This window comes from Aquarana catesbeiana, linkage group LG06, assembly GCF_042186555.1.
Source record: "Aquarana catesbeiana isolate 2022-GZ linkage group LG06, ASM4218655v1, whole genome shotgun sequence".
Lineage (NCBI taxonomy): Eukaryota > Metazoa > Chordata > Amphibia > Anura > Ranidae > Aquarana > Aquarana catesbeiana.
The window spans coordinates 265,276,791-265,291,037 of NC_133329.1; the positions used below are offsets into that span (position 1 = coordinate 265,276,791).

Here is a 14,247-nt window from a genome sequence, read left to right on the forward strand (position 1 = left end):
CCAGCAGCCTTCCATCAGATACAGTGTGCCACTTGCCAACCACAGCCTACCACCAGATACAGTGTGTCACTTACCACCAGCAGCCTTCCACCAGATAGTGTGCCACTTGCCACCAGCAGCCTGCCATCAGATACAGTGTGCCACTTGCCACCAGCAGCCTACCACCAGATACATTGTGCCACTTGCCAGCCACAGCCTACCACCAGATACAGTGTGCCACTTGCCACCGGCAGCCTGCCACCAGATACAGTGTGCCACTTGCCACCAGCAGCCTGCCACCAGATACAGTGTGCCACTTGCCAACCACAGCCTACCACCAGATACAGTGTGTCACTTACCACCAGCAGCCTTCCACCAGATAGTGTGCCACTTGCCACCAGCAGCCTGCCACCAGATACAGTGTGCCACTTGCCAACCACAGCCTACCACCAGATACAGTGTGTCACTTACCACCAGCAGCCTTCCACCAGATAGTGTGCCACTTGCCACCAGCAGCTTGCCACCAGATACAGTGTGCCACTTGCCACCAGCAGCCTGCCACCAGATACAGTGTGCCACTTGCCACCAGATACAGTGTGCTACTTGCCACCAGCAGCCTGCCACCAGATAGTGTGCCACTTGCCAACCACAGCCTACCACCAGATACAGTGTGCCACCAGCAGCCTGCCACCAGATACAGTGTGCCACTTGCCACCAGCAGCCTGCCACCAGATACAGTGTGCCACTTGCCACTAGAAGCCTGCCACCAGATACAGTGTGCCACTTGCCACCAGCAGCCTGCCACCAGATACAGTGTGCCACTTGCCAACCACAGCCTACCACCAGATACAGTGTGCCACTTGCCACCAGCAGCCTGCCACCAGATACAGTGTGCCACTTGCCACCAGCAGCCTGCCACCAGATACAGTGTGCCACTTGCCAACCACAGCCTACCACCAGATACAGTGTGTCACTTACCACCAGCAGCCTTCCACCAGATAGTGTGCCACTTGCAACCAGCAGCTTGCCACCAGATACAGTGTGCCACTTGCCACCAGCAGCCTGCCACCAGATACAGTGTGCCACTTGCCACCAGATACAGTGTGCTACTTGCCACCAGCAGCCTGCCACCAGATAGTGTGCCACTTGCCAACCACAGCCTACCACCAGATACAGTGTGCCACCAGCAGCCTGCCACCAGATACAGTGTGCCACTTGCCACCAGCAGCCTGCCACCAGATACAGTGTGCCACTTGCCACTAGAAGCCTGCCACCAGATACAGTGTGCCACTTGCCACCAGCAGCCTGCCACCAGATACAGTGTGCCACTTGCCACCAGCAGCCTGTCACCAGATACAGTGTGCCACTTGCCAACCACAGCCTACCACCAGATACAGTGTGTCACTTACCACCAGCAGCCTTCAACCAGATAGTGTGCCACTTGCCACCAGCAGCTTGCCACCAGATACAGTGTGCCACTTGCCACCAGCAGCCTGCCACCAGATACAGTGTGCCACTTACCACCAGCAGCCTTCCACCAGATAGTGTGCCACTTGCCACCAGCAGCTTGCCACCAGATACAGTGTGCCACTTGCCACCAGCAGCCTGCCACCAGATACAGTGTGCCACTTGCCACCAGCAGCCTGCCACCAGATACAGTGTGCCACTTGCCACCAGCAGCCTGCCACCAGATACAGTGTGCCACTTGCCACCAGATACAGTGTGCCACTTGCCACCAGCAGCCTGCCACCAGATACAGTGTGCCACTTGCCACCAGCAGCCTTTCACCAGATACAGTGTGCCACTTGCCACCAGATACAGTGTGCCACTTGCCACCAGCAGCCTGCCACCAGATACAGTGTGCCACTTGCCACCAGCAGCCTTTCACCAGATACAGTGTGCCACTTGCCACCAGCAGCCTGCCACCAGATACAGTGTGCCACTTGCCACCAGCAGCCTGCCACTTCCTCCAGGACTCTTCCAGGATGGGTAGAAGGGACAGGGCCTGCATAGTCAAACAAATCCCTGAAGCCCCCACCCCTCCTCATCTGGGATGGTATGGTTGTGTGTAAAATGAATGCCAGGAGTATTGATCAGACCAAGTTCTATAGAGGGTTGTGTGTACAGCCTTTGGGCTCACACTGGTTTGCTGCAGTTTGGGCGCACTGCTTGTGTATCTGCAGTTTTAGCTTGCAGTCCTATTGATTTTGGTGCGCTTTCAGAAAAAACATGCAACCTAATAGAAATCAATAGGACTGTGGGTAAAACGCAGGAAAACTGCGGATACACCAGCAATGGGCCAAAACACAGCAAACCAGTGTGAACCCACCTAAAAGCACAAGGAGCCGAGTCTACATATTGACTGCAGTTATAACAGCCATTGCTGAAGATAAAGGTAAAAGAGGGGGAGAGAAGGGAGATAAGAGTCCAGTCACTGAGCTCACACTTGGATGGGAAGCTTATCACTCACATATCTGTTCACCTTCTATCTGCCGGCTGCTCTGTTCATAATTTCCCAGCCCACACGGCTCCTTCACTGCACACAGAGAGAAAGGGGAGAGGGGAGGGGGAAGGCAGAGCCATTTGTGTAGGGGGGGGGAACTGTGCACTTTGACACTGTAATAAACACAGTGAGCCAACACAGATGCAGCCAGACACCCCTCCATTTACACACAGCTTCTCCTGTCCCATAGAAGTTTATGGACAGGAGAAATCAGGCTTATACTGCTGACTGGGAGGGCCGATTTTAAGGCAGGGGCCTGGAGCTGCAGCTCCATCAGCCCCTATGTTAATCCGGCCCTGGGGCAGCCCCAAGCCTGTAATCGGGGATATTGGGTAATGTTTGCACTGTATCTTGGACTATCGTTTGTCTCTGTCATCATGTTACCTTATTCTTCAAGTAAAATGTTTAAAACTTTGCCTTGGCCTGCTCTGAAGTTAGTAAAGGGGTGCAATGTAAGTAACCAGCACATAGTCTAGAGCTTGGGTCACTAAAACATATTGGGTATGAAGACATTAGTATAAGGAGTTCATACAGTGTGAAGACACAAGTAGTTACCAAAGGTAACAAAGGTTTCTCTAGTAGACTGTCGTTAAAGCAAAGTTCCACCCAAAAATGGAACTTCCGCTCATTTTGTCTCCTCTCCCCCTCTGGTGCCACAATTGGCACCTTTCAGGTGTGAGGGGGGACAGGATAGCTGTCTTTGACAGCTATTCTGTTCCCACTTCTGGGAGTCCGGGCCGCGGCCTGTGACATCGCCCGCGGGTCTCCCTCCTCGACCCACCTCCTCTCAATGTCGCCGGGCCAGTAGGAGAGAGGATCGGGGCCTCGCACATGCGCAGTAGGAATCCCGGCGTGAAGCCGTAAGGCTACACTGCCGGGTTCCCTTACCCGCAATGGCGGCGGCAGCACCCGACAGCTGATGGAAACATCAGCTGCGGTGCAGACATCGCTGGGCTCCAGGACAGGTAAGTGTCCTATTGTTAAAAGCCAGCAGCTGCAGTATGCATAGCTGCTGGTTTTTAATTTTTATTTTTTGGGCGGAACACCGCTTTAAGCGTGTAGATATGGCAGGTGAGAGCCTCTTGCAGCAAGGAAGATGTTGTCGGCACTCCTTTGATCCATCTCCCATAGCAACGGGAGCAGATCTGCACCACCGCGGCGCTCAGCCTGTACACAGGTACGGAAGAGAAGAAGTGAAGTGCACGCATAGAGTCAGCACTAGGTGCATGGCTGGACCCCAGAGAGTTTACTAGAGTTCGTTCATGTTGTCATCTGCTGGATTGGGAGTGTGGCTCAAGTAAATGTACCCCATGTGTATGGCAGTGACCTTGTACAAAGTGCCTAGCATAGCCCAGAAGAACCTGCTCGGGTTAGGCCTCCTATCTGACCCACACTTAGCGCCCAATGAGGAAGGAAACATGGAGAAAATGTCACCCTACTGCCCTACACTAATGGGCTAGGTTTGTTCCCAATTCTCTATATAAACTACAGACTCTCCCCATGTTATGGAGATACAGTAAGTAGATGTTTCTTTCCTAGGGTGACAACACTGCTCCTCCATAGATACTGTACAGTGAATGAATGTTGTCATTCTTGCACACTGTTACAGGCAGGATCACCAATTGAAAATAAAGGGGTCTGAAATATTTTTTGTCATTAGATTTATATTTACTTTAAGATTCATTAATTCTCCTTTGTGTTTTAGTACCATTTTTGCTGACTGGTTTGGTTGGATGGTTCATCCACAGAAGGCTGGAGAAACGTCCAGAATGAGGGAGACCATGGAAATGAATCCTGGCTGCCTTCAAGAGAATGGTAAGATGCTGAAAAGCATGCAGAGAGATAAGGAAAAATAGATGCAGATAAAGGCAAAGGAAGCAAAATACTAAGTTATTGGTTGTCATTATAGTATAATTTTTTTAAGGGGTTAAAGTGGATATAAACCCACTCTCATCCTTTGTAAACTACTGCTACTGCCATAGTTTTTATCTATAAGGATATACATGCCTCCTGCATGTATCCTTACCTGTCAAATGTCTCCCCTCTGTTATAAGACCGAAAAACTGCATATTCTGTGGGTGGGTGGAGTGATGTCAGTAGACTCCCTGCCCACCTCTACACTCCCCTTGGCCAGGCATCAATATTTCGTACACTGAACTGGTCTTGTGGATTATGCCCCATGATCACTAACATCCAGTCAAAACCCAGGAAAGTCACCACATGACTTCAGCATGCCCAATCATGCTGAGTTATGGAGCAGCCAATCCTGGCAGACTTGGAGATGAAAGGAGGAGGGGATCTGAAGTACACAGAATGTAAACAGAATGCCTCTCTCACACTAGTGCATGAGATATGTAAATCACCTGTCGCCCACAGCAAGGGGAGAGAAACGGACATCTATTTCTCTGTCTGACCATTTTTATCTCACTGAAAAAAGATAAGAGGACTGCTCAGAGCTGGATTGATTCTTTGTGGCAAGACTGGGCACAGATGACATGAAATCCTATACTGTACAAGGTGTAAGCCTTAATTTAAAAATAAAAAATTGGGTTTACATCCACTTTAACCACTTGCCACCCGCCGTATAGCAAAATGACGGCGGCAAAGTGGTTTAGTTATCCTGATCGGACGTTATATGAGGTGATCAGGATTACAGAGCCGGCACGTGCCCGCAACTTCGATCGTGGTATGTAGCCTCTGACAGATTAGCTGTGCCCAATCACAGCTGATCATCGCATGAACCAGTAAGGGCCGGTAAATGTCTTTCCTTGGTTCACACTGACCGAGAGAGCTGATCAGCGACTCTCCCTGTCGGGGGGGGGGGGGTCTGTGCTGATAATCAGCACATTGATTATCAGCACAGCCCCCATCAAAAGGTGCACATATCAGCTGCCAATGAGTTCCCATTACCTGCCAGCCTGTCCCCCTCTATAAAGCCGGTCAGTGCCCATAAAAGTGCAGATCAGTGCCCAACAAAGTGGCTATCAGTGCCCCATCAGTAATGCCTGTCAGTGCCCCATCAAAGTGACAATCAGTGCCACTCAGTAAAGCCCTCATCAGTGCCACCTATCAGTGCCCACCATCAGTGCTGCCTATCAGTGCCCATCAATTTTTTTCAAAATTGTCGGTCTTTTTTCGTTTATAGCACAAAAATTAAAACCCGCAGAGGTGATCAAATACCACCAAAAGAAAGCTCTATTTGTGGGAAGAAAATTATAAACGTTTAGTTTGGCTACAGTGTTGCATGACCGTGCAATTGTCATTCAAAGTGTGACAGCCCTGAAAGCTAAAAAATTGTCCTGGGCAGGAAGGGGGGGGATTGTGCGCGGTATTGAAGTGGTTAAGTACGGTTTGCTGAGCAAAGATGTTTTGCTGAGTATCACTTTCTTCGCAAACCAAATAAAAATAATTCTGATCATAGCAATGGCTGTATTTATTCTAGGTTGGACTGAGTAGGGTTGCAGTATCATTGGAAACACCCCTTTAGGGAGATGTGACAGTAAATTCAAATGTAGACTGCTTAGTACAGGGACACATTTTTCAATAATAAAACCAGTATACCCATCTACTCCATTTCCTAAAACAGACCACTTCTCTTCTACTAACACTTTTGGTGGAAATTCAGTCAGCCAGCTAAATAAAGTGGAAATACACACATATTAACTATTTTAACTGTCAAAGAATTTCTAATTCTGTGTGACTTGTCTTGTGATCTAAGCAACCATGCTAGACAGAACAGCCCCCTCACTGCAGCAGTTCAGCTTAGTCACGAGCATTGAGGAAAGCACTGTCCTAGCCCATTGTTGTACATTCCCGCAGATCAGTGTGAGGGTGAATGATCTGGTTACTGGAAGGGTGAGTTTTTCAGGGAGGTCTACTATCAAGGGGGCCTTTAGTGTAAGCCACCCATGACTCTTGGTGCCCAGAATCCATCACCAAACCTTGAATCCTGCTGATTGGACAATAACGAGCAGCAGCACTTGATGAGGTAATTCCTGCACTTTTATACACTCTGCTCTTTTCTCATGTCAGCATGTATATTGCCATGCATTGCAGCAGAGCTTGATTGGCTCCTAATGCTGACCTTCCAGTCTGCTGTACAGAGGATAAAGAAAGCTGATAAATTGAAAAAGATCATCAGGTACTTACAGTTAACATATTTAAAATATTAATTTATCAATACATAATTGGATTTATGATGTCTTTATATCTGCCTGGAGTTCAGCTTTAGTATATCAAAGAAGCTTAAAGTGAAACTATATGTAACTAGAGGCTCCAGAGTTCTTGCCAATGAGTTCTTAATGTGCATAACATAATATAACATTACGACAGATTTGCTTTTTTAGTGCAACCTCCTGCAGGGATGCAAAGTCTGTGCCCACCCTCATTGCTCCTTTGATACCAATATAAACTCAATCTTCTTTCTAGTCTAGAGTCTTCTGTCTTCAGCTACTGGTGGGCCATGGATGGTGTAACCCATGCTCAAGGGAGTTGCATCTCTCCTGCAACTGGTTCTTCCTTCCATCATCCTTCAGATGCTAGGATTTTACTCTGAACTATGCAGCCACTGCAGTCAGTGTAGAATTCAAAAACATTGTTAGCATCAAGTGCTAAAAGGTTTGAAGGCAGAAGAGACATGAAAGTCTATAATCTAAACTATACCTGCTAATATTTTTTTTAATCCTATTTTAGTTCTGCTTTAAAGATTTTAAATGTTTCCTTAATAAAACGTACTTTGCCTAAAACCACCAAGGTCCTATCTGTAAAGCATTATTATTAGTTGTAATTCTGCCAATGGAGATTAGAATAACTAGACATATGGTCTAATTTAGCAGCTACAATCAGATAAATACCTGAGAATGAAATTTTACATTTGTAGTTTGAGATCTAGATGTAGGGGTATTATTTAATTGCATAGATACGTGAAATATTAAGATTGTGTTTCTGCAATCGGTAAAATATACTAACCACTTGCATTCTATCCTCAAGGACTGTCACAGATCCTCACGCTTGTCCTTGATGAGTTGGGTCTGTTCTACCACAGAGATGTCAATGGAATTGGAGTACTGTACAGTTTACTACAGGCTCCATGGCTGCAGTCTCTACTAAAGGTATAAGCTCTCTTTTCAACAGATATATACAGATGCATTTAAAATATTAAAAATGTCCAAGCCGTGGACAAGGGTTGCCGTGAAGCATTGTGGTTACTTTCACTAAAAAAAAGGCTGATTTTACATAAAACATTTTGTGTCCACCCATATTTCAACTTAACCTTTTTTGAAGGAAAGAAAACAATTCTCTCCTGCTCTGTTAAATACTCTGCAAGGATTTGGGGTTTCCCATTGCAGCATCCTACCCCTTAACTTTGATGTATAGACACATAAATGGATTCCACTCACAATATACTTCCTGAGTGCAGATTGGATAGGTTTTTAGGCCATAGTCGCATGATCAGTGCCAAGGTAGTAATCAAAAACAGGAATGGGATAAAGAGATGAGCAGGGAATGACATTTCCTATGGAAATTCTAAATGGAAACAATGTACAAAATGCACCCATTATTCTGGCTGCCAAAGCTAGAAGGAAGCCACGTTTACATTTTTAGTAGCTGTATACAGATTGATGTGGAAAGGTCATTGGTATAGCCCATCTCGTAGTGTGTCTTTTTGTCCTAAACCTTCCTCCCTCTAGAGAATCCCCATTATTTTTTATTTTAATTGCGTAGCTCCCGTAGGACAAAATCTTCTTTTAAGTCTAAGTGAAGTCATCTCCCTGCTTCAAGAGTCTTTTTCCTGCAGACCAGAGAGGAGGAGTTGGTAGGGCATTCTACATCACATAGGCACACCTCTGCAGATCGTAGATAGTTGGGGGGGTTGAAGGGACCTTTCACCCAGGACACAGATAGCCAGCTAGGTTGACTGGTCAACCTAGAAGCCATGCAACAGCATGGGACTTAGAAGCTAGTGGAGATCACTGTGGTATCAGTGTGTACTACAGTGATTTCCAGCTTCCAGGGGAATCCCACAGGTATAAATCCCAATAGGTTCCACATTACAAAGCCTGCTGTATAAAATCCAACAGGTTTTATATCTTTTATCCTTTTTTGCTGTGTTTTTACTGTGTTTGCAGTACATAATGTCACTTGTTCTTTCCTGCAGGTTCATGACTGCCTACATCAATACATAAGAAAAAGGCCTATGCCTGTTGTACCCAAAGTCCGAACCCTATCCAGTGAGGTTAGTTGAAAAAAGCTGAACAAACGTCTGTCATCCAAACCAACATTTTTTCAGTGTTATTTGCCTTTTCACTTTATTCAGTTATTCAAGTGCACAAGTAAAACATTATTAGATGTGCCAAAAAAGTACAAAACAGATTTAAGCCATACTTGTCAAGACAGGTTTATTTCAGTTTGTAACCTGGGGCCGAGCTCAGCAGTATTGACTGAAAAGGAGGTATTTTGAAATGTTTATGTATTGTATGTATGCCACTGCTGGTAATCTCTAGTGGGTCTTAGACTTCCTACTGTTAACTAATTTTACAGCACAGTATATTTAGGACTACTGTATTACAGTATCTTCACAAGTCAACAATATACAGTTGCAGGTTCCAGTGTTTGTCATAGCACAAAACCATATTCAGTACATCCTTGCAGTACCTGAACATTTTCCCATGCTTTATCCCTTTAAAGCAAAACTACTGCATCTGATTACCACAAACCAAAAATACTATTTAAAGCAGAGCTCCATCCAAAAGGGGAAGCTCCGCTTGTTTGCTTCCTCCCCCTCTGCTGCCACATTTGGCACCTTTTGGGGGGGGGGGAGCGGGTGGGGAGAGGTCCCCCGGAAGTCTGGCCCCCTCCTCCTCCCTACGCCACCAGGCCATTCACAAAGCGCAGCGCACTTCACACATGCGCAGTAGGGAACTGGCTGTGAAGTCACAAGGCTTCAGTGCCAGTTTCCCTTACAAGGAATGGCGGTGGCAGCACCAGAGAATTGGTTGAAAAATCACAGGATCCCTGGATAGGTAGGTGTTCTAATAATAACCTCACTGGTGGTAATCCAAAGTGTGGCTCTGGGTTAATTTTCAGTACCAAAAGCGGTAACTCCCGAGCCACACTTGGGATTACACTGTAGTATCCCTGTACTGTTACTTACCTTGTCCCTATGATCCCCCGGTGTCCTCCCGCTGTGTCCTCCGGCCGATGCATCCGTCTTCCCTTCTCTGCGAGTGCTGCGACGCAGGGGGGCAGAAAATTCAAAACGTAACATACACACAATACATTGTAATCTGTTAGGATTAGAATTACTGTATCAAACCATTTCACCTCCGTTTTTTTATCCCTAGTACTTTGTCCAGTGCCCTGCCTGCACTTTTACCATTCTTTCTGCTTGAAAACTTGAGAATGTCCATGGCATCCAAAAAGCGTCCCTTTAGGTCAAAAGCGGTTTTAGACCAGCAAGAAAACAGCGATAGTGATTTAGAATCGCTAGCAGAATTCACTGATAGTGATTTGTGGGGAAATTCATCATCAGACACTGAAAGTGACGACAGCAACGATTCTGCGACTGAGCTCAGTGATGTACGAACTTGGTGCTCTATTGACTGTGGTACGGATCAGGCAGCGCCCTCAAGATTCACATTTACTGGAGCATCTGGTATGAAAGTAGACGTTGAACACGACATTCCCTTGGCATACCTAAATTATTTCTGACCGATGAGGTTATTGAAAAGATAGTTACTAAGAGAAACCAATACGAAGAGCAACAATTAGCTACTACGCATCGGAAGTTTCCAAGAAGCAGAAAGTGGGAACCAGTGAACAAAGATGACATTTGGAAATTTCTGGGCCTAATAATACTTCAGGGAGTGGTGGGGACAACCAATAAATTACTTGCGTCTCCATTCTTTGGCATGGTCATTTCAGAGTACAGATTTTCTCTGATCATGAAATATTTACACTTCGAAAACAACAAAGAATTTGATGAAACTACTCATCCTGCACCAAAACTAAAGAAAACTTTGTAAGTATCTCAAATTATTCTAAAGAATTTCCAACAGAGCTATGTGCCAGAAAGAGATATCAGCATAGATGAAAGTCTAATGGCCTACAAGGGATGGCTAAGCTGGGTACAATACATTGCATCAAAGAGAGCAGGATTTGGCATAAAATCCTACATGCTATGCGAATCATCAACTGGCTACATTTAGAATTCAGTCAAATACACTGGAAAAGGAACAAAATTCAATCCAAAATGGAGCAACTATGGAATGGCAACATCTTCCGTTTTTTCACTCATTGAGCCATTGCTAAACCAGGGCTATTGCGTAACAACCGTCAACTTTTATACGTCTCCTGAACTTTGAGTTTCTTCTGTAAAACAAAACAGATGCTGATGCCTATGGAACCGTTAGGGCTAACCGGCGCGACATGCCACCAATGTTTGACAATAAGACGCTGAAGACTGTAGAAATGGTTGCCTGGCAGAAAGGCAAAATGATGGCACTGTGATGGCGTGAGAAGAAAGATGTGTGCCTAATGAGTACAGTTCATAATACCTCCACTATTATTATTATGGATTTACTTCAATTTGCGGCATCCAGGAGTTATTTCTGGTTTGGGGGTCAGTTTTATAGGCAAGATCGTGGGGTTGCTATGGGGGCTAAATATGCCCCTAGTTTGGCAAACCTCTTCATGGCCCTTTGGGAGGAGGATGTCGTCTATGCCCACAATAAGCCTCAGGTGGTGTTGTGGGCTAGATATATAGATGACATCCTCCTCCTGTGGGATGGTAGTCGAGCTGATCTTGATTTGTTTATGGGCAATTTAAATATTAACTCCAGGGGTATCTCCCTTAAATACGAAGCCAGTCAGACCGAGATTAATTTTTTGGACCTCAATATTGGGATATCCCACAATCGTTTTATAACATCCACTCACTTTAAAAGTACTGACCGTGACTCATATATTCCTACTGATAGTTGCCACCATGAAGCGTGGCTAAAATCGGTGCCCAAAAGCCAATACATAAGATTGAGGAGAAACTGCTCCGAATTTGGCGAGTTTCCCCTACAGGCCAATGTTTTAACTAAAAGATTTCTTGAAAAGGGCTATTCTGAGGCCTCCTTAGTTAAAACCTTGGAAGAGTTGTCCTCACTGGATAGGGCTGACCTACTTAGAGAGAGACCACTCATTAGAGACAGGACACCTTCTGTCCCTTTTATCATCACTTATTCCATCCAACACAGGAATGTAGGGAGACTTATTAAAAAACAATGGCGTATTTTAACTAATAATATTGTTTTTAATACGGTTCTTCCCAATAAGCCACAGGTCATTTACAAGGGAGCCTCTTCCCTTAGGGGTAGATTAGCTCCTAATGTTCTTGACCCCTCTCCTATCATAAGGGGTTTCTTTAAAAACCTCACTGGGTTTTATCAATGTAGGAGATGTAGGGTCTGTTCTGTAAGTGGCTGTCCACATAGAAGAACCCAGAGGTTTGTTTCATCCAGCACTCTTAGAGAGTTTGTGATTAAGCCTTTTATTACATGCTCTACTAAGGGTGTTGTATACCAGCTTCAATGCCCATGTGGGCTGCAGTATGTGGGCAGGACCAAGCAAGCACTTTCGGTCAGGCTCAATGAGCACGTAACCAACATTATCTGTGGTTTTCCTAAGCACCCAGTCTCGCGACACTACTTGGAGGTTCACAACGAAAATCCTGCTAAAACTATCTTCCTTGGGATTGATAGGCATATTCCCCATTGGAGAGGTGGTTCCCTGGTACGTGGTGTCTCGAGACTGGAGATGGCCTGGATCCATAAAATTAAATGCTATGCTCCCTTTGGACTCAATGTGGATGTTGACTTGAATGCTTTTATTGACAATTCTTAATTTCCTCTTTTAACTTTATTTGTAAACTTGCTGTGAACCCTCAGTGGCTTATTTTTTACCTATTTGGCTTACTGCCTATGTTTAATGACTCCTATGGATAAATTGTGGTGGGGTTATCTCTATTGACTTATCTGTCCCTATGGCTCTTTACCCCTTAAAGACTATTGCCTTTGAGATTAGTGTGCTCTAGACCAATGTTGGTTGGGAGGTCAACTCCAACCACTTTTTTGGTCTTTTTTCCACACACACCTCAACTTACACCACCATAGAAATTTATTTTTATTTTTATTCCATTTTAATTTTATATACTAAATAATACATAATTTAGTTTGGCCTATACATTTCCTAGTTTCAGTTGTCATATTAATATATTATTTATTATTTTTGACAGATTTTATTTCAGTTTAGTTTATTTTTATTCATTTAATATATTTTGTTGGCCTTTGTGACATTCCGCTGACAGATCACACACACATGGTGTGCTCTTCTCTATGGTGTGTTGCTAGTGTGCACACATTTGCTCCACTAGAGGTCAGTGTTGGACTGTTCTACATACATGACATGTGTCTTTGATTCACATGGAGTGTTTTTTATGCTTTTTATACAAAATTTTTTTTTTTTTGTTCTGTTAGTATTTTTTAATTATTATTAATTGTACCTTAATATACCTTCTTAATATTTGCCATCTTTTTAGGCATTAATATCATTATGTGTCCTCAGGCAATTCAGTTTAGCTGCTTAGGATTCACAGCGAGGCTTGGTTATTTATAGCGATGAGCCAGCGCATCGCCCGTTCCCTATGACTAAGTTAATCTTTGACGAAACGTACGTCGGGTGGTAGGCGTGCTGACGTCATTACGGTGTATTGTGTACTGGTGGACGGGTGTCTGCGAGCCGGCCGGCATTCTCCTATGAGCATTTTATTCTCCTGTTTGATGTAAGTGCAATACTTCCTTTTGTAATAAATGATGTATACAGAGTTACACTAAGGAGAGTTTTTCTTTTTGTCCCTGTAATGCTGATCGTTGGTCCTTTCTGTGAGTTCCAATCCTCATTATCATCAAGCGATCCACTGCTGGTGCTGGTCTGATGTCAGGACATTGATTTCGTTGCTATTGCTTGCCTTTTGGTAAGCGTGCATTTTTTAAGGTGGAGGTTCACTGTCACTGGTGTTTTCAGTTATCATTTGCACTATAGGGATCGTCTATCAAGATTCACTTCACAGAACGTTTTTTTGTACCTAGGGGACCTTTTCACTTTACTTTTTGATGATATCACCTTCCATGTGGGGATTCATTATCTTACTTCACGGCTTATAGACTGTCACATTACTGTCACATGTTTGTTCAATTTTATTATTATTATTATCATTTTATATCCTGCAGTGCAGCTTCCTATTTCTTTTTCCATTAAATATTTACACTTCGAAAACAACGAAGAATTTGATGAAACTACTCATCCTGCTCCAAAACTAAAGAAAACTTTGTAAGTATCTCAAATTATTCCAAATAATTTCCAACGGAGCTATGTGCCAGAAAGAGATATCAGCATAGATGAAAGTCTAATGGCCTACAAGGGATATCTAAGCTGGGTACAATACATTGCATCAAAGAGAGCAGGATTTGGCATAAAATCCTACATGCTATGCGAATCATCAACTGGCTACATTTAGAATTCAGTCAAATACACTGGAAAAGGAACAAAATTCAATCCAAAATGGAGCAACTATTGAATGGCAACATCTTCCGTTCTTTCACTCATTGAGCCATTGCTAAATCAGGACTATTGCGTAACAACCGCCAACTTTTATACGTCTCCTGAACTTTGAGTTTCTTCTGCAAAACAAAACAGATGCCGATGCCTATGGAACCGTT

The 14,247-nt window shown here is 44.5% G+C and overlaps 1 protein-coding gene across 1 annotated transcript in view; it reads left to right on the forward strand.

The window, feature by feature from the left end:
* Positions 1–14,247, forward strand: part of MPP4 (MAGUK p55 scaffold protein 4) — a 155,401-nt gene that overhangs the window by 14,267 nt on the left and 126,887 nt on the right. The window contains exons 2-4 of the mRNA XM_073633302.1: positions 4,188–4,297; positions 7,472–7,593; positions 8,640–8,717. Coding sequence (XP_073489403.1) covers positions 4,216–4,297; positions 7,472–7,593; positions 8,640–8,717 — 282 coding nt within the window. The 5' untranslated portion in view covers positions 4,188–4,215. The remainder of the gene's footprint in view (positions 1–4,187; positions 4,298–7,471; positions 7,594–8,639; positions 8,718–14,247) is intronic.